The following is a 26,932-nucleotide window of genomic DNA, read 5'->3' as shown; positions in this document are numbered from 1 at the left end:
CTGTGGTACAGAGGGAACCTTCCCAAGCTGTGGATTAATTTGGAGTAAACATTGGCTAATCCTTGGATGAGAAAAGTCACGGTGAGATCAGTCAGAAAGCTGCTCTTTGTTGCTGATTTCTGTATAAATACACCTACCTGCCTGGGCTGACTGTGTTGAACACTATAAATATGTAAAGATTTATGTTTCATATGAGTTCCATGCCCTTTTGCATGACCAGAGACAGCCAAGTGCTGCCAACAGCCTGGCTGCTGTCAAACTGGTTTAGGCATCACGCAGCCAAAAGGAGATTCTTAGGGAAATACTTAAAGGGGCATTTTAATGATTGCTGGGGAAAGCTCCACGCGTGCTTTGGCACTGAAATGGTTTGACAAGCAGCTAATGCAGTCAGATTGTTCTAATGGCAATGCCTGACCTACATTTCATGGGTTATTGAAGATGAAAATTAAGAGTGTGGTTTGTCTCAGAAAGGGATATTGGGTAAAAAACAAACAAACAAAAAAAAAAACCCACTCCAAAATTCCAAACAAACCAAAGAAACCAAACTACCACACAGAAAAAAAAAATATGCTGCACAATTTAAACAAGAATATTTTTTCTTCATTTATCTATATTTGGCCAAAATTGTAAACCGTAATCTTATGGTCAGTAAAAAGATTGAATCCTTCCTTCCTTCCTTATTTCCTTCCTTCCTTCCTTGTTTCCTTCCTTGTTTCATGCTCTTCTTCTCTCTCAATCAGATTCCAGGGGGGTAATTTCTTATGTAACTCAGTTTAGATTTGTGAGCTGTGCCAGTGGGAGGAAATGAAGGGCCCCATTCTGAATGTTTATAGGAATAAAATCAGCTGTATTGTTTATGGAGAGATATTTCAGTAATTTATTTCTTGAAGACATCTGTCTTCTTGTCTTTGAAATGAGATAATTCATCATGGTTTTCCCTGAACTCCTTCAGTAGTGTCTGAGAAGTTCAGTGCTGAAGTGTTTACATTTCTGGTTTGTAAACCTAAGCAGAAAACATAGAAAGAAAATTTTGAAGCCGTTACCAGGCCTTGTAAAGCCCAAAACAGGGCCTTTTTTCCATTCCCGTTGAAAAAAGCCAAGAATGTCAAAATCCAAGAATGACATTTCCTAAACGAGCTTTCAGAAACGAACATTGAAAATCACGACCTTTTCTTAACTTGCACAGCTTAAACTCTTAACCCCAGCAAACCAAAATAAAAATGTTGATTCTAAGACACCCCTCAACCTTCCAGGACAGCCTCGGGGGCAACAGCAAGACGGCCATGGTGGCCACGGTGAGCCCGGCAGCCGACAACTACGACGAGACGCTGTCGACGCTGCGCTACGCGGACAGGGCCAAGAACATCGTCAACCACGCCGTGGTCAACGAGGACCCCAACGCCCGCATCATCCGCGAGCTCCGCGAGGAGGTGGAGAAGCTGCGGGAGCAGCTCACCAAGGCCGAGGTACAAACTGAGAGCCTTGCAAATCCAGCAGACCACCCCCGCCACCAGGCTCAGCCAGCTCTCCAGAAGGAATTCGTTTTGGTTTGAAAAGACAGGTGTTTGCTAAGGAAGGCAGGAGCTTCCATTGAAATGGAAAATGTGAACGCCCTCCCTCCGAATTATTATGATTTTGAAATTAAGGGGCTATCAGGCAAAGATATGGGAGTAGGAATAACAGTTCTTGACTAGGAAAATTAAAAAGAAATACAAATGCAATGGTACAAAATAGACAGAGTCAGAATACAACCTGACAGCGCACTGGTCAACGTATTGGTAGTAGTCCAATTAGATGGTGGCTGCAGTTCTCCTGGAGTGACGGATGTGGTTCTCCTGTAGAAGGGTGTAGTTTCTCTGTGAAGGTCCAGTGGTGTTGGAGATGGGCCTGGTCTTCCTCTGGGAATCTGGTGAAGAACGCTGCTCTTCTGGGAATCCAATGGGAAAATGTTGCCTGTGGTGTTCCAAGAGTCAAATTATATCCAGGTAGGAATGCTTGGCTCCTCCCCCTGGGTGGAGCATCTCACAGTGGGATGATGGAATTTTATCAGTCATGGAGTGGCATTCAGTGGCCCATTAAAAAAGATATCTCCTGGAGGGAGGATTGGTTGTGGAAAAGAGAAAGAAAAACTGCCCATTTAACATAACTGCCCCACCTCTAACAGATGGCAATAGAGTACATACCCCCAGCCACATCTTGTAACCTGAGACAGAATTCCATGAGGGAACGTTGCAGGGTGTCCAGGTGATGCTTCTCTCTCCCTTTATATAATTACTTTACATTTTTCTGTGTGTCCATCTTGAAACACAGGCATTCATTGAGATACTGAGCATTTTGTTGAGCATTCTTGATTTTACTCTGTGATGCAGAGGATGTGGAGGCATGGATAGTGCCAGCTAAGACTGGCTGATTTTTAGGCAGAGCTCTGCTGATATATTTTAAGAATTCAGCATGGCCACATCCTGTGAGATGTAAATTCAGTTAAATGAAGAATTTTCTTGCCTGTTTCCAGCTGTTGAGTCTCTTACAGGCACTAGGCAATATCTCTCTACAACTCCCTGAAGGGAAGTTGTAGCCAGGGTGGGGGTTGGTCTCTTTTCCCAGACAAGCAGTGGCAGGATGAGAGGACACAGCCTTAAGCTGCACCAGGGGAGATTTAGGCTGGACATTAGGAAAAAATTCTTCAGAGAAAGAGTGATTGAGCATTGGAATGGGCTGCCTAGGGAAGTGGTGGGGTCACCATCCCTGGAGTGTTTAAAAAAAAGCTGGATGTGACACTCAGTGCCGTGGATTATTTAGTAATGTGGTGTTAGGTCATAGGTTGGACTCAGTGATCTCCAAGGTCTTTTCCAGCCTATTCTGTGATTGCTTCTGCAGTGAAATTTCAAGAGAAACGTGGTCTAAATGTTAGTTAAAGGCCAAGAATTTTGGTAATTCTGAGTTCTGTTCCCAAAGCGACAAAGCAATGGTGATGTAATCCCTCTGGTTTGCAGTTCAGAAAAATTACGATTACAGCATTTGCATCATGAGGTATGCAGGGAATGCTGGCTGTGATACTGCGAATGACTTGTGGAGTTTGGGCTCTTCTCATTTGAGCTGCCGAATGTGCTAAGCATCCACTGTGTGTGTATCAGTTTCTTTAAGGTGTCTCAAGTTAAATACCATAATATTAAATATCTAAAAATTCTTCTAAAATATCAGCCACAGACTTTACAGTACTCTGAGAGTTGCAAGTAATCCCCATTTGTTTCATTTTTTAGTATTACTCCCAAAATAATGGCAGCTGTCCAAAGTAATGAAGTAGTGTTTCCTAAGGATGAAATAATAAATATTTCATTTCCCAAGTATTAAAATCCCACCCTAGTTGTCATCTCAGTGGTGTTGACAAAGAGCAGGGAAAAACTAGAGCAATTTGCTGTTAAGAGGCTGCACAGTAAAGGTCAAACCCCACATTCATAGCCTTGTGCTCCTTTCAGTTCATTACATTTGTTGCCTATCTAATTGTTCTTCCAGAAATGTGCATAAATAACTTCCTGAAGTGAACAAAAACACTGACTCATTATGACAGGTTGCATTTTCAAAGCTCATTTCCAGATATAGAAGTTGCCAAGTTGTGGAGATTGGGGTTTTTTTTTACCTTTTGGTGTCAGTGTCCTTTTCTCTCCTGAACAGCCCAAACAGAACTTGACAGTTGACTTTCCCCTCACAGAGTATGGAATTAGCCTCTTTTCCCATTTTCTTTCATAATCCATACATTTTGATCTTTTTTTTTTTGTTGTTGTCATTAACATTGTGTTTTAATTTGTCTGTGCCAAGGCCACCAGCTTGTCCTTCCTGTGCTGAGAATTCACCTGCTTCCAGCAGAGAAGCAGCCTGTGAATTTGGGATCAGGCTGGGCCCATTCCCTTGGGGTTCATTTGGGCATTGTAGGGAATGAGGAGAGTTATCCAGATCATTGCAGCTGAAATGTGTGAAAATGTTCATTAATTGTCCAAAAAAAAATTGACAAGTTAGATCTTGAAACTATCTGGGCTTCATCATTCTGCCCTGGTAGTGTCCACCCCTTCGCCCTGACCATGTATTTTCTGGTATTATGAATTTTTGTTTGGGAAATTGCCTTGGTTTCAGTTCCCTTCCTATTTGGAATTCGCAGAATCGTGGAGTGGTTTTGGGTTGGAAGGGACCTTAAATCTCACCCAGTCCCAGCCCCTGCCATGGGCAGGGAAACCTTCTTCTATCCCAGGTTGCTCCAAGCCCCATCCAGCCTGGCCTTGGACACTTCCAGGGATCCAGGGACAGCCACAGCTTCACTCTGTGCCAGGGCCTCCCCGACCTCACAGGGAAGGAAGGATTCCTTCCCAATATTGCATCCAATCCTGCCCTCTGTCCACGGGAAGCCTTTTCCCCTTGTCCCTCCAGACCCTTATCTAAAGTCCTTCTCCCTTTTACACCATATTTAGGTATTTAAAGCAGAAACAGCCCACACAGGACACATCAGCTGACAGTTCCTAGACTGTTGTGTCTTGAGGCAGAAGAAACTCCTGTCTTAAAACAGGATTTTCCAATCCTGGCACTTGCTCCTTTTCTTGAAGGAACTGCAGTGTAATGAGGCCACTCTTTGATCTGGATTCCTGTGAGGAGTTTTGGGTTTGTGGTAAGGGAATGCCTGATGCTGGAGAACCATGTTCCCATTATTTAATTGCCATTGCATAAATGCCAACCAGCCAAACCCATGTTCCTCGTTAGCACTAATGAAATAATGACATAAGGAAGCCCACAGGCTTTTTGAGCAAGGTTTGTAGAGGCGGAAATGCCTTTACAAATGGAGATGGAACTTTAAAAATCACAGAATATTTTGAGTAAGAAAGGACCTTTTAAAGCTCTTCTAGACCAGCCCCCTGCCATGGGACACCTTCCACTATCCCAGTGTGCTGCAAGCCCCATCCAGCCTGGCTTTGGACACTTCCAGGCATGGGGGATGCTGATACCCTTTCAGTTTTTGAGGTGTCTGATGGATGGCTGTGGGAGTGTCTTCTTATTCTTAAGGTAGTCCGTGTTTGGAACATGTCCCTTTGAATATTTCACCAGACAAAGAGCTGTGGCAAATTAGAAAGAAAATGGAATTTCGGTGTCCAGAAGCACATTGTAAAGCTTCCTTTGATATTCAGTCTCTAAACTGCATATAAAGATGCAGAGGTGCATCACCAGAAGACCTGCATCTGCATTTTTCCTATAGAAAAAAATATTGCACACATCAATCCTTTTAAAAATGAGCAATAAAAATATTTTGGTGGCAATACAATGTACTGAGGTATGAGGTGTCATTTTGAAGGTTTGACAGCTGAGGGGACATAGCCAGAGCAGCAGGATATTTAAAAACAAAACTGGTTTTGGTATGAGTCACTTGGAATGTAGAAATAAGATTAGTTTGTGTGTGAGTATCTTTGTGCAAATCTGCCAGTATCACGTAATTAGTTTGTGTTGAAGTATATAAACTCCACGTTAACATCTGTACTTGAAACTAATTAAAAGAACTTTTTGGTGGATTCTGCCTTTACATGAAATGTGTATTTTTAAGACCTCTTTACTTACTGTTAAGTGTGCCTAGAAAAATGAGTCATGTTGCCTTTATTCTCCCATCTGTGTGGCTGCAGAGAGAAAACACACAAAGCACAACAAGCTTTTCTTGTTTCATTTGCTTTTATTCCTGCAGGCTATGAAATCACCAGAATTAAAAGAACGATTGGAGGAGTCGGAAAAGTTGATTCAGGAGATGACCGTGACCTGGGAAGAAAAATTACGAAAAACTGAGGAGATAGCTCAGGTTTGCTGCTTTCTTTCCTTCTTCCCTGCCCCCATGTTTTATGAAAAATAGGTTTGTTTTCTTTGTCTGTCAGTTCATAGAGGTTGTCTGAGTCTCTCCCCACATTTATGGGTAAGTAGGTCAAGCTTGCTGCCCTTTTGAAAAGCTTCACTTAATTCCTGTGATAGATGGGTGCCTCCCAGATTACCACTCCAGTGACACTAATAAATTGTCACTGTATGCAAATGGAGAAGTTATTTAAAAAAATAAAATAATCCATGGATGAGAGGATTACAGGGGGTTTTATATTCTTCAGGCAGTCAGATTGTTTGTGATAAGGGAGCATTGATAGCATTCAGTGCAAGGTTATGGACTGAGTGCCTCAATGCACCAGGCAAAGGGCATTCAGAACGATGAAAAATAGAGCTGTTGAGGATCTCTGTGTGTTTTAATAGCTCCTGAAGTGATATTTAGGGCCTCAGACCATAACTGGAGATGATTATGTTGGAAAAATGATACAGGTCACCATGGTTATTGCATGACACTCCTGGTTCTTCCCACACAAATACTGATGTATATATTTGCAGAGGGGAGCTTTGGAGGGGGAGGAGTGCTGGGAGGTGATGAATAGTGTGTAATAAATAAGGGGAGAATGGAGCCTCTGGTACAAAGCCCTCTTGTAGATGCCACAATCAGAATAGACTCTGTTGACTTTGATTTTAAAGATCCATTGTAAGAAGTGCTGCCTGTGACTATGAGGGCTTCCTGCCTTTCAGTGCAATTCCTCCCTGTGTATAAGGGTGGAAAAAAAAATAAAATGAAAAATAATAATAGTAAAAAAATCCTGCTCTTATCCTACACAATAGTTTCTAGGCATTGAATGTGTGGGGAGGTTGAAAAACTGAAGTAATGGACTCAGCCCTCCAGAGTTAATGTGCCTTGATGTTTGCATGGTGCTGCTTTAGCTCTCTGCCTTTCTGTCTCTAAATTCCCAGCCTGGTAGGATGTTTCAGAGCTGGGAGTTTCATGTGCCTTGAAAAAGGGTTATTTTTTCCAGAGGTGGAATAAGGACAAGTGTTTGTGCAGCGTGGGCTGTTTCAGGACTGTCTGGAAGTCAGTGGAAGCCACTCTGTCACTCGCCTCCTCACCTGGACAGGGGAGAGAGGTGTAACAGAAAGTTCCTGGGTCCAGAGAAGGACAGGGAGAGATCAGTCATCCATTACTCTCACAAGCAAAACTGATTTGACTGGGGAAAATGAGTTTAATTTGTTACCAATCAGATCAGAGTAATGAGAAGTAAAAACTAAATCTTAAAACAGCTTCTCCCCTCTTCGCCTTTTTTCCAAGGCTCAACTTCACTCCTGATTTTCTACTTCCCCCAAGTGGGACAGGGATATAGGGAAAGGGGGCTGTGCTCTGTTCTCCAGCTGTCTTTGCTGCTTTTTCATCTGTCTGTCAAATTGTGTCAGGGTAGACAAGTAGGAAGGAGGGATATTTGTAAATCTCCGAGTAAAGGATGATTCCTAATAGGGAGCAAGGACCATCAAAGAGGCATCAATAAGAGTTCAAAGCCTTAAACACCAGCCACGTGAACAGGCAATTTTTCACATTTTCAGTGAGCTTTTGACATACTTCTATGTTTTTTTTTTTTCAGTGTTTAAGTTAATTAACATCAGGTCTTGAGAAAAAATTAACAGGAACTGGCTCTTTTTCTCTCTCTGTTAATCCTATGAGATTCACACTGTGGGCCAAGTTTTCCTTAGGGCAACATGTGCTTTATCTCTGCAGATAATGAGGATTTTTGTGAACTCCAGAGCCTGGCACTGGTGATCGGAAGAGAGATCTTTGACATCACACTGCAGTTTCTCCTCTGTTCTTTGTTTTCTCTCTCTCACACACACACATGACTTTTCCTTACAAGGACATCATGTTGGGTTTGTAAGTGTGTGGGGAGACAGGGAACAGAAAATCAAGGGCGAGTTGTGCCATTTCTTTGCAGTTTTAATCTTGATTAGCCCTGATACAACTGAGCAGAGAATGATCCTGAATATTGTGACATACTCAGTTGTTAAGTATAAGCACACTGATAGGTAAAGATAAACATTCCAGGATTATTCCTACATTATCTAATTTGATTTTTTAAAGTCTCAGCAGCACTGGGGAATCACTGTAGGTCTCTTGTATGTTTTTTTTTTGCTTATTAATTTCATCCTCTCCTGTTTCTGCTTCCCCTAGTAGTTCTGTGAGGACCCTCCCATATTTATTTCTAATTTTTTTTGTTATTGTTGTTGCAGACAGTGAGTCTCACTTCAATTTCTTTCTGATCCTGGGAACAATTCTCAACTTTTCTATCTCACCCCCACAGTGGATTTTTTTATGTAGAAGAATCTCTTTCTGTTTCTAAGTCAGAAATGTTTAATGTTCCTCTTTCACTGCTCTGGTCTCATCCAAACCCTTCCTTTTGAGAGATGTACATTTTTGCACAGTAATGCTTTGTTGGGCATTTCTATGAAGTCTTTTGACAAGAACAAAACACCATCCAAAATGCTGCTATTCTTGTTCAGCAGGAAGTGTTCTTTGCATTGCTTAAATAGCAGGTTGCCAGTTTTTTGTCATTTTGATTGCTCTGGAACAAAGGATAAACATGGAGCTTGGCTTGGCAGGGATTTAACTTAACTTCTTGCTTTTTAGCTGGAAAGGGAGAATAAAGGGCTCTAGAGATGGCTTTGTGGTAGCATTTTGCTGTTCCAGTGAGGTCATGGAGAAGCTCTGCAGTGCTGCAGGAGGCTGCTCCCAGCTGCTTTCATTTCCCACTGGGAATGTGGGAATGTGTGGGACCAAAGCACGGAGCCAGAGGGGCGAGGACAGGAGGAATCACAGATACCCCTGAGCAGAGCTTGGCAGAACTGAAGCTTCTGAGCCTCACCTGTTGCAGAAGAAAAAATTTCCTGTTCTAGAAGTATCAATCCATCATTTTTGCCTGGTGGATCCGGCAGATGGGAATGGATTTCCAAAGGGATGGGCATCAATCAGCTCAATTTTGATGGCTGCTCTCTTACAGGAGCGTCAGAAACAGCTGGAAAGCCTTGGCATATCCCTGCAGTCCTCTGGAATAAAAGTTGGGGATAATAAGTGCTTCCTGGTTAATTTGAATGCAGATCCAGCTCTCAATGAACTCCTGGTGTACTATTTAAAGGTAAAAATATATCTTTGTGTATAAAAATTTTGTAATGTCAGGCCTCTAATTCATTTGGCACAGGTGTACTCGCAGAGTTCTATAAAACTGTGTATCTAAAAATATTAACACTTTATGAGTATAACCTTTTTATTTCAAATTTAATTCTTTGTAGCACAAGAAATTTTGGGGATTTGATGTTTTTGTTTGTTTTGGTTTTCTTTGGCGTTTTTTAATACGAAATTTAGATGTGTTCTTTTTGAGAAACTGTCTCCTGTTCTGAGATGAGTTTTTTTTTGTTGGTTGGGATTTTTTTACTGAAAACTTTCACAAGCTTTTACCCGTTAAATTGTTTTATATGAATGCTGAGCAGATCAGTAGTCAGTTTCTCCATGTGTAGTCTAAATTCTGGCTGCTGTCTTCAGTTTATGAAATGCATTTTTAATCCTCTTTGTGCAACTTGCCAGAAGTGAAAAACAAGTTCTGTTCTGCCTCAGCACTTCTGATGTGCAATCCTTGTTTCTGATATTAACCATCAAACACATGATGTGACTTTTGGACCCTGTGCTGAAATACTTGGGCAGTTTATTGTGGCTTTTACAAATTGTAGATGGAGGAGTCAGGAGGAGAAGCAAGGTACAACCATTTTGAAGTCACATCTTGGAGTGCAAATTCTAAAAATTTCGCTGTTAATGTCAGCAATTTGAGTATCACATTAAATCATTCTCTGCCCTTTGAAGTGGGGTAGTAACTCTCAAAACAGCCACAAAATCAGCAATTAAGCTGAAAGATGGTTTTAGTTTATTCAGTCTTAGGAAATATGTGATCCTCTTTTATACCAGCCATCGTGGCTCTGCAGTATCTCAGTAGAAACAAGGGAAAACACTTTTTCCATCTTGTATCTGCTAAAAAAAAACACATTAAAAAGGAGAAAAGAGCTGAGGCTTTGGGAGAGGTTGACTCTTTCCCAGATGAGTTGCACGTGAAAGTCCAGAGTGTGACCCAGATGCTAAATCACTGACAGATACTGGGACAGATCCCACTTTGTCCCCGTGGTCACTGGGAACAAGGACAAGAGCAAGGGAAAGCCTTTGGCCCATCAGTGCCAGCAGGAAAAATCTCAGGGGATTCTGTGCTCTTTTCTAGGGAAAAACTCCTTGAGGTAGATTTTGTCTCCTTCAATTAGTCTTTATTATTTTTTTAATAACTTGGATTTGTCTTTCTCCTGGGGAATTTTGGTGTAAAAATCCCTGTGCTTTGAAATTATTATTATGAGATTACTTGGAGCTGTTTTTCCTAAAATCCTGAGATTTAACTCTCCTGTTTCTCAGAATATTCACACACTTTCTTTCTGAGCTGTGTGTGTGTCCTTCAAGTACTGAAGAACAACTTGAACTGACCTGTCTAAACTGTTAAATCTGTTCCTCAAAAATTGCTTGGAGATGCCTAAAAAAGATATTTCTGTCCCAAAAGGGAGATTCAGCCCTGGCAGTGGTGGAGTCCCCATCTCTGGAGGGATTTAAAAGCCATGTGGATGTGGCACTTGGGGACATGGGGCAGTGTTGGGGGATGGTTGGATGGTCTTGCAGTGTTTTTTCCAACCTCAGCAATTTTATGTGTGGAGTGATCCTTCATCTTCCAAATCCCCCATACCTTGAGTATCCAGGAATTTCTTGAGCTGTTGCTGATCCAGGTGGAACCTCCATAATTGCTATGGATCTGCCACTGACAGCCTCTCTAAATTCCTACTTGAAATCCTTTATTCCTTTGGCTTCTACAACATTCTGAGGCACTGAATTCCTCCATTAAATCGTAAAATTCTCTTCATTTTCATGTTTAACTGTTTCCTGTAAACTTCCCTGAGCGCTCCCTGCTTGTTATTGTAAGACAAAGTGTTGATTTGCTTCTCTTTTTCCCTCGAAGGGAAGTATTGAACAGCTGTGAAATTTTGGGACCAGATGACACAACACATCCAGAAGGAGAATGAGTGAATTAGACCCAGTGAACCTCTGCAATCCATTGTTAACATCTGAATTAATTTTCCCTCAGGAGCACACGTTAATTGGCTCAGACAACTCTCAAGATATCCAGCTGTGTGGAATGGGAATTCTTCCTGAGCACTGCATCATAGACATCACCCCAGAAGGCCAGGTTATGCTGACCCCTCAAAAAAATACCAGGTGAAGGAATAAAATGCAGCTACAGCTGTTTGATAGTTGTCATTTTATCCAGTATTTTATGATTAATGCTGCACAAAGATACTTGAAAAACAAACATCTCTATCTCCTTTGTAGTAAGAAAAATTCTGCTTTTACATTTTAATTGTCACCTGTTTCTCTGTCAACTCATGTTCAATTCCAGTGGGATTTCTCTCAGGGAGGGTGTTTGTAGCCCAGATTTTCAAAGTGGAGATGAGTAAATTGCATGTGCTTTCAGCAAGTAGATACTCACTGATTTGCAGCTGTGTAGATGTAACTCATATCCAAATTGGAATTCATTTTCTAGGAGATCTGTTGATATGCAAAGAGCTGCTGAAGCATTTGTTGCTTTATTCAATTAAGTAGCTCTATTTGAGAAGCAGCTGGCATATTCAGATTGATCACAAAATGACATGCAGAGTCAGCATCTCCAATAACTTATTGTTAATACACAAAATTCAAACTTTGCACATTTACCCTGATTTGTGGCTGATCCTGCTTGGAGCAGATTGGACTGGGTGACAACCTGAGATTTCCTTCAAATTTGAGTTATCCCACAATCCAATTTTCAAACTTAGTCTGACTCTGAAATAAAAGTAGTTTCTGATTATTTTAATTAGTGTCTTTAAGCTGTTCATGTAGCAAAGGTGTCAGTTGTCTTATTCAAATATTTCTATTTTGTGTCTGTATTTCAGAGCAGCGTGCAAGTGGTTTTTTTTTCTAGTGACTTTGTTTTTTCAGGCTGCTCATTTTTAAGCTCTAATTTTACTCCCCAGACACAGCTGTAGTAATATCTATCTGAACATACTGAACTTCATGAGATTAGGAGGTCAAAAGAAGCTGAATTTGAGGCATGTGTGAAACAGCACTGGGTAGATCAGTGAATTTTCTGGGAATATTTTGCTCGTTTGCAATCCATAAATCTCTTTTCCTACCTTTACTTGTTGCAGTAATGAAAGTGATCCTGGGAGGGGAAAAAATTAAGCTTCATATAAATATATTTACTTCAGATTTTTGCCTTTTCCCAGGACATTTGTAAACGGCTCTGCTGTCGTGTGTCCCATCCAGCTCCACCATGGAGACAGAATCCTGTGGGGAAACAACCACTTCTTCAGGTAACAAAAGTTACTACAGGGATTGTAAATTGGCACCCACTTTGTTTTGGCTTAAGGTACGAGGAAAGATGGGGTTATAAAAACAATACTGATGTTGGGCTGGTTTTTTATGCTAAATGTTATTACAGGGTTAGTGTGCTCTGTGTCCCCTGTAGTCCCAGCCATATCTGACTTTCCTGTATCAGACAGGATCACTGGTAGATGGTTTCAGTTCATGACTGTGCTTCAAAACCCTCTGAAATACCTCAAAAATCAGTGGGAGATATCACTTTATTATTGCTTCTAAATTGTTTGGATGTGGAATGACTAAAAAATGTCATGATTGTCTAACCTGTGTTATTGGTAGTATGAGGTACTTAATTATGGGAATGTAGAATAGATTAATTAGTTTACCTTCTGCTCCTGTTTTTGCCCTGAAGAAAATTACACCCAGAGGAGATCAATAAAATTTGAAAGGGAAAATAAATCTTCTGATTTGGAGGCTCTACTGAATTTTAACAATATTTGAAAGCAACCCTCTCTTCCAGAGCTGAGCAATTAATAGTTCTCTAAAAAAGTTCTTCTTATTTAAAGGCTGAATTTGCCAAAGAAGAAGAAGAAGGCAGATCATGAGGATGAGGAGCGGGACAACTCCATGAAGTGCAGTAACAGTGTGGAGCAGCTGGATATAGATGGAGACAATTCCAGTGAGGTGTCCAGTGAGATTAATTTCAGCTATGAATATGCCCAGATGGAAGTCACCATGAAGGCTCTTGGTAGTAATGGTAAGGAGCCACAAAAAATTACCGGGAATGTATACAAAATACAAGGAAAACCACAGACTTTTTCCCTTATAACTTCCTCTTGGAGAATTTTTTCTTGTGAATGACTCATCAGAGTCATTTTTGTGCTTGAGGAGGGAAAAATAACCATGGCAGACTGTTTGGTTTGGCAGTTCTTGCGGAGGGGAAAGCTAAAAGTGGAATGCTGGTGGAACTGCAGTCTCAAATCAAAGTGTTTTCACTTGGCTGTTTATTTTCCTTGTGTTATGTCTCACTCAGGCATTAACTGCAGTGATTTCTGTCTCTGAAACCATGTTTTTGAGTTTTTGTGGTTTTATATAGCTGTCCCAGAATGACATTATTTTGGGAAATGGGAGGACTACTATTTTTTTGTTTTTTTCAGCTTGGGCTTTCCATTTGCTTAATTCTCTTAAATCATCTGCCTTGTAAACATTTGTTTTGCTTCAGAATTCAGCAGCACTTTTTAAATACACACTGCAACAAAAACTAGAGCCTCTCTTTTTACCTGATACCTGCACTCACACCAGCACTCCGGACATTCCTCAGCATGGATTTCACTGCAGCACTTCCTTTATTTTCAAACCTAGACCCAATGCAGTCAATCCTGCAAAGCCTGGAGCAGCAGCACGAGGAGGAGAAGAGGTCAGCTCTGGAGAGGCAGAGGCTGATGTACGAGCACGAGCTGGAGCAGCTGCGGCGGCGGCTCTCGCCCGAGAAGCAGCATTTCCGCAGCATGGACAGGTTCTCCTTCCACTCCCCCAGCGCCCAGCAGCGCCTCAGGCAGTGGGCAGAGGAGAGGTGGGTACACCCCTGTGACCATCAGGGGCGTTCAGTCAAATTTCTGCAGCGAATTCGGCAAGATTTTAGTTGTGCTGCAATTTTGGTGGATTTCTGTGAGGGTTCGTGGCGCAGCTTGGGGAGGATGCAGCCAAAATATTTATCTAAAAATCACAGAATGATAGAACAGATTGGGTTAGAAGGGATATCAAAGACCCTCCACTTCCACCCCTGCCATGAGGAGGACACTTTCCACTATCCCAGTTTGCTCCAAGCCCCATCCAACCTGGCCTTGAACACCTCCAGAATAACCAGACCTACCGTGGTAGAAAATATGAGAAATAATGAGTTCCTGCTTTGTTATTAAGGAGAAACTCTATCCTGATCAGCAGCAAATTTAACTAAAGATGAGGTGGTTGGATGAAATCTTGAGGCTCCTATGTGAGTTTGTTCTTTCATGGGTCGTGAATGACTCAGCTGCTGGAAGGTTGTTTTTCCTCTTGACTCAGATCCAGCTGTCTGACCTGGGCAGGTTCTGGCAAGCAGAGTGCAAATTAAAAAAAAAGGAAGTAAGAGGATGATGCAAAGAATTTTAACCCAGATCATTGTAAAAACCATTTAATAATACAGAGGGGTCACTGTCCACTCTGCCCCTTCCTGGGTGATGGCCCTGGGTGATGGGTGAGGTTATTTACTTCAGCCCCTAAATAATCTTTTCCACTATTGCTGTCAAAAAGAGCAGCTGCAGGAGGAAGAGGAAACCCTAAATAAACGAGTGTGGTAAAGACATTGTCATGAAAACTACACATATAATATATATGGATAGAAAAGCAGCTTTGGAATTAAAAAATATTTCAGAGAGTCTGACAAGGTGCTAGCTGTGTTCCTGGGATGTTTTGTAGCACCAGATTCCTGGGCTGCACAATTGCCACTTTCTCTCATACTTACCAGGAAGGCCGGTGAGCACGTGGGTCATATCTGAATAAACCTTTCTCTGTGATGTGGAACATCCACATCTGTGGTGGGAAAACTCTGGAACGAACTACACAAAAGCTGCCTGTTCAGCAGATGCATGGAGAACTCTCCAAAGCTACTTAAAAACCTACAGCAGCATCCTAGTTTTCATATTGCTAAATTCATACAGATAGGAGGGGGTTTTCCCAGATGAAATCATACACTGGATTTTTGTGTTAAAAATGATAAAATTATTTTGGTATGAAGGGACCTGAAAGCCCTTCCAGTTCCACCCCCTGCCATGGGCAGGGACACCTTCCACTGTCCCATGTTGCTCCAAGCCCTGTCCAGCCTGGCCTTGGACACCTCCAGGGATCCAGGGGCAGCCACAGCTTCTCTGGGCACCCTGTGCCAGGGCCTCACCACCCTCACAGCCAGAAATTCCTTCCCCATATTCCATCTATCCCTGCCCTATGGCAGTGGGAAGCCATTCCCTGTGTCCTGTCTCTCCATCCTTTGTCCCAAGTTCCTCTCCAGCTCTCCTGGAGCCCCTTTAGGCCCTGGAAGGGGCTCTGAGCTCTCCCTGGATCCTTCTCTTCTCTGTGTGAACACCCCCAGCTCTCCCAGCCTGGCTCCAGAGCAGAGAGGCTCCAGCCCTGGAGCAGCTCCGTGGCCTCCTCTGGTCTCTCTCCATGTCCTCTTTATGTTTGGAGCCCCAGAGCTGGACCCAAGGATATTGTGTAGGGCACAACAAACCTTTTCACAAGTTCAGGTGAAGTCCAGGTCTTGTGAACATGACGTTGCTTCTGGGTTTTCTGGAGGGGCTCATCTGTCCACTATTTGTAGCAAAACCACTATGATGTCACCTGTCCCTTCCCTCTTTATTCCTCACCCACAAGCTCTCAGTTGCCTTCTCATCCATTTATTTTTCTTTTCATAAACCTCATGATTTTTCCTGTCTCCCCTTCCCAATCCCATTCTTCCAGAGAAGAAATGCTGACCCACAGCCTGAGGAAGCTGCGAGAGCAGATTGTTAAAGCCAATTTGTACGTGAGAGAAGCCAATTTTATCGGAGAGGAACTGGACAAGAGGACAGAGTACAAAGTGACCCTCCAGATCCCAGCTTCAAGCCTTAATGCCAACAGCAAGGTACAGTCACCCTGACTGAATTAAATGGTTGTTTAGTGGGTTTGTCCCTCAGTGTTCAGATTTCTTTTACTCTTACTCTAATTGTTGAGTTAGTTCTCCACTAATGTGCATTAAATACATCTCTGCTACATCCTTATCTTACTTTATACCATGAAAATCCTAAAATGTGCCTTAAAAGATAAATGTTTTGGTGCAAGACCTTTCCCCTGGTGTTGAAGTTCCCACTTGCTGCTGTTGCAGAGTGACAAAGTCTCTGCAGGTTGGGTAACATCTGCTGCAAGTGTTTACCATCCCTTTGTGGACATTTGACTTTGCATCACCCCAGTGAGCTGTGAAAATTCTGCCATTCGCATTGTGGAGGGAGGATCTGGAGCAGAGAGGATTTGGATTATTTGTTCCCAGGCATTTTGGAAATTTTGGAAGGAGTCTGAACCCAGACTTCTGTGTCTCAGGCTGGCTGCCAAAGCTGGTGTTGTTTCTTGAAGCCAAATCAGCATTTTGGTGATACTCAGACTGTCTTTAGTACAGTAGACGGATTTTATTCCAGGATTACAATTTTTGTCAATTGTTTTAGAAGTTTTTCTCACAGTCTTCTGGGGAAGACACATCCAGAGGCAGGATGATAAAGGGGGATAAGTGTCTGCCCTAGTTGAAAGTTGCAGGCAGTAGTAATTTTAGCTGGAACTCCAGGCCTGCTGTAACTTGAGGGTATTTGTGAAATGCTTAAATATTCCCATTTCTAACACTTATGCAAGGTGAAAATCCATGGAAACCAGTGCCTGTAGCTGTGATTAGACTTCCCAGTTAAAATGAACACCAATACCCTGTGACAGCTGAACTCAGAGCCCGTCACGCTTGGATTTGGCTGCTCAAGCCAGCATTAAAAAAATAACAGAATTTTCCCAAAGATATTCTCAAGTTTGTGTTAATTTAAAACTTTTTTCACTGTTGTGACACGAATTCCTTCTTGGCATCCATGTAATTGTTTGGCAGAGAGGTGCAATTCTCAGCGAGCCTGCAATCCAGGTGAGGAGGAAAGGGAAAGGCAAACAGATCTGGTCACTGGAAAAGCTGGAGAATCGACTGGTGGATATGAGAGACCTTTACCAGGAGTGGAAAGACTGTGAGGAAGACAATCCAGTAAGTAAAAAGTACTCCTGTAATTACATTACTGTTACATTTTCAGGAGGATTGTTGGGTGGAGGTGGGGAGGGAATATGCAAAGAGCTGTGTTTCCCTGAGGTTTTGCTTTTCCTAGTACTGATTTGTTCCTCAGCATTTAATTAACCCTTATCTTGTCACCCTCATTCCTGCTTGCATGTGTGGTTTGGTGAGGGAATGGAGCACACAATGGGAAGCAGCAGTAACACAACAGCAGTTAATGTTCAGGAATCTGGCAAAGTTAAGGAGAACTTGCTCAGGACAAGTAAAATTCATTTCCATTCTTCTTGTGATCTAAGCAGGCCTCTTGCTTGAGTTCCTTTTTCTTTCACTGGGCTGGTTGTGCAACACTTTGAAAAGCGTTTCCTGGGAGGTTTGGTTTCCTGACAGGCTCTGGATTTGCTTGCAGGTGATGAGAGCTTATTTCAGGAGAGCTGATCCCTTCTACGACGAGCAGGAAAACCACAGCCTTATTGGAGTAGCCAATGTTTTCCTTGAGTGCCTGTTCTATGATGTGAAGCTTCAATATGCTGTTCCAATCATCAATCAGAAGGGAGAGGTTTGTAATTTTTTATAATTTATCCTTACTCAGCTGTTTAATTGCAACCTGTGGGTCGAGTAGATAATTTCCAGTTTCATGTGTTCAAGTTCTTAGCTAAAAGTGTGGAGTTGTGTAAATCCCATAATATTTTACTGGAGTTTTTAGACATCTCTGAATCCCAGCAAGGTGATTGTGAAGGAAGAAGACTTCCTGAGCACCTTTGTGAGGGAAATAGTCCAAAACAAGTCCTTAGGATGAGCTATAGCTCCACTGGTTTCACTGCCTGCCATCAGGAAAATAGGTTTTTAAATACGTTCTGTAAGAACAACTTCAAAGGCAGCAGAGCACACCAGGCAACATTCTCCATGCTCTGCATCAAGTGTGCACTTTGCAGACCCTCCAGAGACTGGTTTGAAGTTGAGATTGTTCCCCAAGTCACCCCACTGTCTGATTTTTTTATGGTTTTTGCAGCAAAAGCTTTTTGATTCTTGCTCCAAAGCATTCTTCACGTGGTACAACAAATCCAGAGTGCAAGAGCAGTGCAAAAGGAATAAAGTGTTGGCTGCTTACAGGGAGGGGGTGAACCTGTCACTGATTTTTGGCACACAAATAATTCTGATTCCTGTCCAGGTTTCGGGTCGCCTCCACGTGGAAGTTGTTCGAGTGAGCGGGGAAATCGATGACAGGCTGGTGGGAGGTGAGGACAGTCCTGACTACTCAAATGAAAATGACGTCCAGGAGAGAAAACTTGTCTGCAGGGTGAGTTCCAGGTGTATCTCAACCTCTGAGCAACCTTTTCCCATCCCAAATCAGAAAGAAATCCTTGACTTCTGGACATTGGATGTCTCCTTGTAACCTCATTTTGTTTCTGGAATGGCTGAAGTAACACAAGATAATTGGTTGGGGTCTGTTCCTTTCATTAATTCCATTAATATGCCAAAGACCCAGCCCAGGAATTTTCTTGGAATCTAGGGAAGGTCTTTGTATTAGGATTGGCACTGCAATATCCAATTCAAGAAGAGTCACAGAATCCGATAAACTCCCATCATATAATTATCTCTTAATATTTATTTTTCTCTCAATATTTCTTTCTCTGAACACTAAATATTCTGTAAAATATGTACAGTGTGTTTATTACAGTTAATAATAAAAAGAAAATTAGTAGGAAATATTTACCAGCAGTTCTGTGACAGTAAAACTACAAGCTACAGGTAAGAACAGAAAGGCAAAAAACATTAGAGGGAGTGGTCCCCAGCCTTGCTGATCTCTGGACAATGTGAACAGAAATTGTGCTTTCCCCCCGCACTCCCCCTTTTAATCCTGTCCCATAGAGCTCCAGTTCTTACAAGCAGGATGGAGCATTTTGGCAAAAAATATTCCTGCCTGATGATGAGGATCATACTGCAGAAGTCCAACTCATTTGGTCTTAATTTGACAAATGGAGAATAAAAGTTTATTAAATATATGGTGACTATAATGACTTTGTTGAGCTCAGAATGGAATTCACAACATTTTATTTCTATTTGGCCTTGATTTGCTGAGGGGACAGGCTTAATTTTGCATTCTTTGGGGTTGATGTTGTGTTATTTCCAGCATCACAGAGTAAGAACAAGTAGTATCTTAAACCAAGGATTTTTGGAGCATAAAGGAGCCGCTGGAATAATGAGATTTTTATTGTATTCCTCTTCAATTGCAATGGGCTTGGTGCATTTCACCATTAAAAATGAGCAGAATGTCCCTTACAGAAATATGAGCCTGGTGACATCTAGTGACTGTCCTCAGCTGCTGCACTCCAGATATTGTCTCCAATGAGTATCAGTGCAGAAATTTTATTTTCTAAATTGTTTTTTGTTTTCTGTTCTTATTTTTTTAATCCTCTGCAGTGGAACATTGTTCTGCCAGGTCATGTTTTTAATTCTGTGCCTGATGAATAAATGCTTTTCATTCCTTTCTCACCTCCTTTCCAGATTAAAATACTTCAAGCTACAGGTTTGCCACAGCATCTGTCCAACTTTGTGTTCTGCAAATACACATTCTGGGATCAAGTGGAGCCAGTTATTGTTGTACCTGAGGTGGATCCTTCCCAGTCTTCCACCAGCAAGGAGCCACGGTGCATGGTTGTCTTCGACCACTGCAATGTAATTTCTTTTTCTGTTTTATTAATTAAACTGTAAGGCGGGAAAAAAAAAAACAAAAACCAAAACATAAGGCAGGTTAAGTTGGTGATGCAGTTTTATCTGCCTCTTTGCTCACATTATGTTGGTATGTTGGCACACTAATATTTTTTTAAAATAAGAACTCAAATGTCTTCGAAGTCCATTTAAATTTGGTTTTTCTGCACTGTTAATTTATACAAAAATTCCTGAAGGTGACATGGGTTAATAAAGGAAAACATCAGTTAATCAGAGAAACTTATATTGGAATTTATCCACAGTAAAATTCATGTGGATGAGGGATATTTGTCTGATATTTGATGTCAGTAACTGAGCTGATCACTCTAAACTCTGATGAAATGAAGAGAAATGTCCCAAGTCTGGGAGATGGGGCTGCTGTAGATGCTGAAGTTGGGTTGTTAGAGGTCAGAACAGACTATTTAGGACAGACTCTTTCTTCCCACTGGCTCTGGAGCAGCTGAGCAAAGGCATCTTTTATGGAGACATCTAAAGTCAGCTTGGATGAATCTCAGCCAAATCACCCCAGCTGTCATCATGTTCTATCACTTCTCATCACACTGGGCAATTTATTCCTCTTCCCATTTGTGAAATGGATGTAACACCTTCTAATGAGTTTTGATTTTATGATTCTGAACATTGCAACATATGCTTTGATTTTTTTTTTTCTGAGCCGTTGGCTCAGGGCTTGCAACAGCCTGTGGTCATTTTTGAGCTCCTTATAGACTTTAATCTTTGGAAAATCACATACCTTTGACCTGCCTCCTGATTTTACAAACTGAGGCAACACTTCCTTTCCCCTAGATGGTGTCTTGGGAACCAGGGCGATTTTACTAAATGCTTTTATTAAAGTCAAGGCAGTAAAATCTCCCAGCCTGAGTTGTGTAGTCACAGTTACCAACTGATTTGTCCCTTCCAGGAGGTTTCTGTGAACATTTCTGAAGACTTCATGGAACATCTTTATGATGGTGCTTTGGCCATTGAAGTTTATGGACACAAGCAGAGTGGTGACCGAAAAAACCCAGCCCTGTGGGATTTGGGAATAATTCAAGCCAAAACACGCAGCCTTCGGGACAGGTACATGTGGAAAATACATCTTTGGTTTAGGAATTTGGGAAAAATCACCATCTGAGGTGCCCACTTTGGAAGCAGGTTTGGGGTAAGGAGTCAAATTTTGAACTGAAGGCCACTATTCCAATTCATTCCTGGCCATGAAATGCCATCCCTGTAATGCTTCCACTGGAAAAGTTTTATTCCTTATTACCTCAATTTGGATAAATATGCAATATTACGGTAATTCAGACTGCAGGGAGGTGTTGTTTGTTTGCTGGCACCATTTGTTGTCCCCAAAGTAATCTTGTAGTAGCATTTTCTTAAATGTGAGTTGTTTTGCCTCTTCAATTAGAAGGTGGCTCTGCATCTTAATTTATTGGCAGTTACTTCTCTTTTTACTTACAGCTTAAGCTTATGTTGACTATGAAGCTGCATGTAAGGAAATTTAAAATAAAAGTCAGGGAACTATGGCAAAGAGGAAAAGGATGCTCTAAAATAGTGGGTTATGTTTGACAGTTTAGTAGCAAGCACGTTTATTCTTTTTAATTATAAAAATGGCTGTTTCTTATTAAGCTCTGGGAAGAGTTGGAGAGAAGGCAATGGCAGGAAAGTGCTCTGAATTTTGAGAGCTTGTGAGACAATGTCATATTTCATTCTTTTGTCTTCCTTCTCAATCAGATTGTCCTGACAGCACTGGGCTTCTGTGGCAGGAGTTGAGACCAGAGCTTAAATGTGGAATTGGGGTTTGTACTGGAATCAGGAAAAGGCTTATTTCTGATGTTTGACTAAAATAGCTGTCAGGAAAATTTAGAAACCCTATGTGCTCACAAACGGTGCGTTTATTGCAGCTTCAGGTGTTGCTGCTTCAGTCTGCACTGTGAGCTCAGTGTTTTGATGTTTTAATTCCTTTTTCTTTGGGGGGAAAAAAACATCCAAAGAGAAGAAACAACCCAGTGCATGACTTGTTCTGCAGGTGGAGTGAGGTGACCCGCAAAGTGGAGCTGTGGGTTCAGATCCTGGAGCTGAATGAGAACGGGGAGTACTGCCCAGTTGAGGTGACCCCTGCCAAGGACGTCAGCACAGGAGGCATTTTCCAGCTCAGACAGGTGAGGTGGCACGGGCAGGGTTCCAGTGTCACCTGGGAAGCTTTGCTTTGGGTGGCCAAGGTGGCCAAGGCAGCGTCAAGCTTAGGTGCAAAATGTGATGCTGTGGAAAACAGGTATGAAGTGGGAGACAGAGCAAAACTCAGCTTAAAGGTGATCAAAGCCCTCCCTGTTACCTTTTTGTTCTGTCCTGTGCCAGCACCTGGCAGAAGGGACATCAGTCTCCACTGAACTTCATTATTTTTTAAAGAGGTCCAAGAGTTCTCTATTATTTGATCCTTCCAGCCAAGCACTTCTTTGTTCTTTGAATTCTACCTGCTTTAAATTGTTAATGCTTAACTGAGCAGCTCACATTTTCAAATGATGAGCTATTGATAAGCTGCTGCTCAAAGAACATGAGAAATCAGTAAAAGTTGGATACAGGCTACTCCTCTGACCTCACCAACTCCTTTGGTTTTTATTTTAATTTTCTTCTTTTTATTTACTTTTTTTTCCCTTACAGTTTTGCTAAAGTGCAGTTGCTTTGCTGCACTGATACCATCAGTGGGTCAGAATTTTCAGCCAAGGAGAGCAGAGTCAGAAAAAGTTCACTGAACTTCTGATAGCTCACCGAATTAGACTATTTGCTCTCCTCTTTTGTAGGTGGGAAGAAGATCCCATTTTCTGCCTTCAGAAGTATTAAAAATAAAATCCTATAAGGGTATGTTTGAAAACCCTCCAGAAAAATAAACTGGGGAGCTGCTGAATGCTGAACTTTTATTTTTCATTCTGTAAATTCGTAAATGCTGTAAACAGAAACCCTTGCAACAGGAGGAGGATCTCTTGAACACTGAGTCATTGGGATTGCAGCACTTTGTTCTTCCCAAAAGAAAAATGTAATTCTCCTTGCCAATGGCTGCCAGTAGAGGTCTCTCTGGAATTAAACTTTCAACACTTTATATTAATTTTTTTTTTTTTTTTAAACAAGCATCTCAAATTGTTCTTTTGGACAGGGGCAATCTCGACGAATCCAGGTTGAAGTGAAATCTGTGCAGGAATCTGGGACCTTGCCACTGATGGAGGAATCCATATTATCTGTTGGCGTTGGCTGTGTTCAAATAAAACATGTCAAGTCACAAAATTACCAGGTAAAACTCTGAATATTTACTGTCACCTATTTCCAAGAGCTGAAAAGCATCAAGGGAATAATTTTCCATGGCAAAAATAACACTCGTAAGATGTTTTGTGTCTCTTCTGGTCTTGATTTGGCTTTTTTTTTCCTATCTTTGAAAGCAGCACAGCCTTAACACACTCAAAGAATTAAAAAAAAAATGCAAATATTCCTAAAATCCATTAGGAGGTTGTTTGGTTTTTTTTTTGTGTGTAGATTTTATTTCAAATATTAGACATGGAAAGCAATATTATGTAATTATTTAAAACAAAAATTAATTTGAAGTATTCAAATTAAAAATGCAAACTAAAATAAACCAGTGCAACAGACATTTAAATAGTGTCCAATTCCAAATGTTAGAATTCCAGGAAGCACTTGTGGGCCACAGGAGATGTTGGGCAGTTGTTGGACAGCCTCATACACACTGCACCTCATCTGCATCCCTTTCTTTTTAGGAATTGTCTTCTTGCAGTGCTCCTGTGAGTTTCTGGTGGTGTTTGACTTCTTTCCCCCCTAGGAGATAAATGAGAATTCAGTGACTCCCTGGAACTGGCAAAGCCAAAATCTGGTGCAGCAGAACAGGTCTCTGAACTTGTTTGATTTGCTGCCCTGCTTGAGACAAGGCCAGCTAGATGGAAAAGTAGGAGATGTCCCAAAATATTTACCCTTTTAGCAGTGTATGATTCAATCCATGTCTACTCCTCTATTTTTTTTGCTTAATGAGGATGGCTTTTCCTTTGAGTTTCGAAGTGCTTGGGTTTCTGTTGTCTCCTAACCCAGGCAGTCCTTTCCCATTGTGTTTCTGGGTACAAAAAGGGGAATTTCTTCCACCTTTCCAGCAGCATCCTGGGCAGATTGTTCCTGTTATTCCCCATTATGCTCCTGCTGGCTCTCCCTGCAGCTTTTCCATCACAGCAGCCCCTGATACCCACATTTCCTTCCTGTAAAACCGGGAAACTGCTGAATGGAGGAAGTTTCTCTCCTAGGACAGCATGATTGATTCTTGTAGTTTTTCCTTGACCCACAATCTACAAGTGCCCCTTTCAGCCTGTTTTGTAGAGACAAATCCCGGGGGAGCATCCTGTCTCCCTCACCTTATTTATTCCCCAGTGAATTTCTGATCCACTCAAGGGCCATTGAAAATCAGATTTTATGAGACCTGTTGCTTACAATAGGCTTTGGACATCCGCACCTGGATTTTTAGTCCCCTTATTACCATTTCTCTTATCTCAAGTAGGTCATACAGGTATATCTGAAATGTGAAAGATTTTCTAAAGACCTTGAACTAAGGAAATGCCTCTTCTCTATGGCTTTTTAATTTTAGCTTAGCTAAGTTTTTGCTTTCATGATTAAGGTAGAGAAGTAGGCTCTGGTGGCTCGTTATTGTTTAACTAGTTAAGTAATAACTCCTTGAGGATTGGAGCCCTCATTCCTTTTCCATTCCCTGTGAGGAGGGGCAGTTGTGCTCATTGCAAGTGGCTCTGCTTGGGATGAAGGTCGAGAATTAAAGGTGGTGTCTGCCGTGGGAAGATAATGGGAATAAAGGGTTGAAAGTCTGCACTGTCACTCCTGATGTGGCTGCTGTTCTAATTCCCTAATAATCACAGTAGATTTTTACAGTTCTTCTTCTTTGCAGCAAAGTTACCTCCAGTCATTTGTACACATCTCAGTTTTGGGGGCAGTTCTGGGCCCCTTGTGGCAGGAGAGACCCTGAGAGGCTGGAGAGTGTCCAGGGAAGGGAACAGAGCTGGGGAAGGGGCTGAGGGAGCTGGGAAAGGGGCCTGGAGAAAAGGAGGATCAGGGGGGAATTTTCCTCTCTAGAATTCCCTGACAGGAGGGGGCAGCCAAGTGATATTGGGATTTCTCCTATAGAACAGGGACAGGACGAGAGGGAGCAGCCTTAAATTATGCCAGGGGAGTTCATGTTGGATATTTGGAGAAATTCCTTCATGGAAAGGTTTGTCCAGCCCTGGCACAGCTGCCCAGGGCAGCTGTAAAATCCCTATCCCTGGAAGTATTCAAAAAACATGTGGATGTGGCACCTGAGGTTCAGTGCTGACCATGGTGGTGGTGCTGGTTGATGGTTGGACTCAATGGTCTTAAAAGTCTTTTTCAGCCTTAACAGTTCTGGGATTCTGTACCAGACTTTGATTTTTCAGCACTTGCTGAAACACTTAAGTCTTAGAGGTAAACCAGCATTTTTCTTTGCTGTCCAGGATCAACAGGTTTAAAGGTGTTTCTCTGATTCTTTCTTGTATTCTACTTTCTTTCAATTATTAAGATTTCTGATAGGTAACATTACTGTGAATTTTCCCATTATAATTATTGGATTGTTCTGGTTGGTGTTTAGATGAGATGATAACAGCAAATCTTTGGATATCAGTGTCTTTTAATTCTGTGACCATTGCTGAACTCAGACTTTTATTTTTATGTAAGATTTTTAATATGGCTTAAAATAGTTACACCTTTTGCATTCACTATGTTTCCTGCTATTAAAAAAAAAATTAATGGCATGGGTTTTTTTGTGTTTTGGCCTAGGAAGAAGAGGATGAAATGGACAGTTATCAGGTAAAAATTTAAGGTTCTCTCCTACAAATACAGAAGTTTTCAGATTAAAGCATATTAGAGGAGGAATTGAATGTTCTTAAGGAGATTCTGGTGTTTGGGGTTTTTTTAAAGGACATGACCACTTGAAAAAATTCATTTTAAGGGCACGTTTGCAGATGCCGTAACAGTGGGATGATTTGGGGTAGGGATGGATTCCTGACATGAGGCTGCTAAACACTGAGGGGAGTGGTGAGGACTGTGGTTTCCAGCTCCAGTGGTCAGTGAGTTTTGGAATAGTTTGGGGGCAAAGAATTGTATGAAATGAAGGTTTTTTTCCAGCTGGGTAGTACAGAAAAAAAAAGCTGAAGAGTTGGCAAGCAAAAATACTTCAAATACAATATGGAAAGTTGAAGGGTTTGCATGTGTCTTCAACTTCTGCTTGGGTGTAGGATGAGCAGAAGGTGTAGAAAATGTGCAAACAACAATCAGGAAACCTTGGCTTTCCTGGGGCAATATTTAATGTGGTTTTTTTCCCCCTTTTTAGGACAGGGACTTGGAGAGGCTCCGTCGGAAGTGGCTCTGTGCCTTAACAAAGCGCCAGGAGTACCTTGATCAGCAGCTACAGAAACTCGTGGGGAAGCCTGGTAAGGAAAATGCTGTTAAAGGTAAAAGGTTGAGAGATGTGCACACTCTTTTTATCTTAATATGTCATCACACTTAGAAAAGATGTTCACAGGGAGCTGGATCTCTGAACTCAGCAGCAATTTGCTTTTTTGGAGGTGAAGTTACAATTGGAGAAGCCTTTATGGAATTGTTTGTTGTTTTGGGGTGTTTCTTTGTGTACTGGGTTGTGAGCAGAGCAGGGTTTATTCTGTCATGGGGGGGAACAAAGTCCCTGCCACGTGCCAGAGGCACTCAGAGCTGCTCTGCCCTCCTGACTGCCATCCTGGCATCTTGCAGATAAAACAGAGGACGACGCTGATCGGGAGGCTCAGCTGCTGGAGATGAGGCTGACCCTCACAGAAGAAAGGAACGCTGTGATGGTTCCTTCTGCTGGCAGTGGGATCCCTGGAGCTCCAGCAGAGTGGTAGGAACACCCATTCCCAGAGGAGGGATGTAAAAATGATTCACAGCCCATTCCTGGCTTTGGATTATGGCCGTTTTTTTTTTTTTCTCTCTTCAATCTGGCCTCTGTACCCTGCATGAGCAAAGTTGTTAAAATTAGGCCTCTTGCTTAAATTATTTTATCAGGT

General features: G+C 41.8%; 1 protein-coding gene across 4 annotated transcripts in view; it reads left to right on the top strand.

Annotated features, from left to right (window-relative positions):
* KIF13B (kinesin family member 13B) overlaps window positions 1–26,932 on the top strand; it is a 118,608-nt gene that overhangs the window by 57,881 nt on the left and 33,795 nt on the right. For all 4 annotated transcript variants that reach the window (XM_041714966.2, XM_072926260.1, XM_072926259.1 and 1 more), the window contains 18 exons: window positions 1,254–1,466; window positions 5,714–5,824; window positions 8,865–8,999; window positions 11,028–11,158; window positions 12,205–12,291; window positions 12,865–13,055; window positions 13,661–13,871; window positions 15,791–15,953; window positions 16,947–17,093; window positions 17,524–17,673; window positions 18,286–18,414; window positions 19,623–19,793; window positions 20,746–20,903; window positions 21,853–21,985; window positions 22,975–23,109; window positions 25,671–25,700; window positions 26,224–26,323; window positions 26,640–26,766. In XM_041714966.2, coding sequence (XP_041570900.2) covers window positions 1,254–1,466; window positions 5,714–5,824; window positions 8,865–8,999; window positions 11,028–11,158; window positions 12,205–12,291; window positions 12,865–13,055; window positions 13,661–13,871; window positions 15,791–15,953; window positions 16,947–17,093; window positions 17,524–17,673; window positions 18,286–18,414; window positions 19,623–19,793; window positions 20,746–20,903; window positions 21,853–21,985; window positions 22,975–23,109; window positions 25,671–25,700; window positions 26,224–26,323; window positions 26,640–26,766 — 2,522 coding nt within the window. The remainder of the gene's footprint in view (window positions 1–1,253; window positions 1,467–5,713; window positions 5,825–8,864; window positions 9,000–11,027; window positions 11,159–12,204; window positions 12,292–12,864; window positions 13,056–13,660; window positions 13,872–15,790; window positions 15,954–16,946; window positions 17,094–17,523; window positions 17,674–18,285; window positions 18,415–19,622; window positions 19,794–20,745; window positions 20,904–21,852; window positions 21,986–22,974; window positions 23,110–25,670; window positions 25,701–26,223; window positions 26,324–26,639; window positions 26,767–26,932) is intronic.

The sequence above is a fragment of the Taeniopygia guttata genome, chromosome 3, assembly GCF_048771995.1.
Source record: "Taeniopygia guttata chromosome 3, bTaeGut7.mat, whole genome shotgun sequence".
NCBI classification, from domain to species: Eukaryota; Metazoa; Chordata; class Aves; order Passeriformes; family Estrildidae; genus Taeniopygia; species Taeniopygia guttata.
This window is presented reverse-complemented; position numbering and strand designations above follow the sequence as displayed.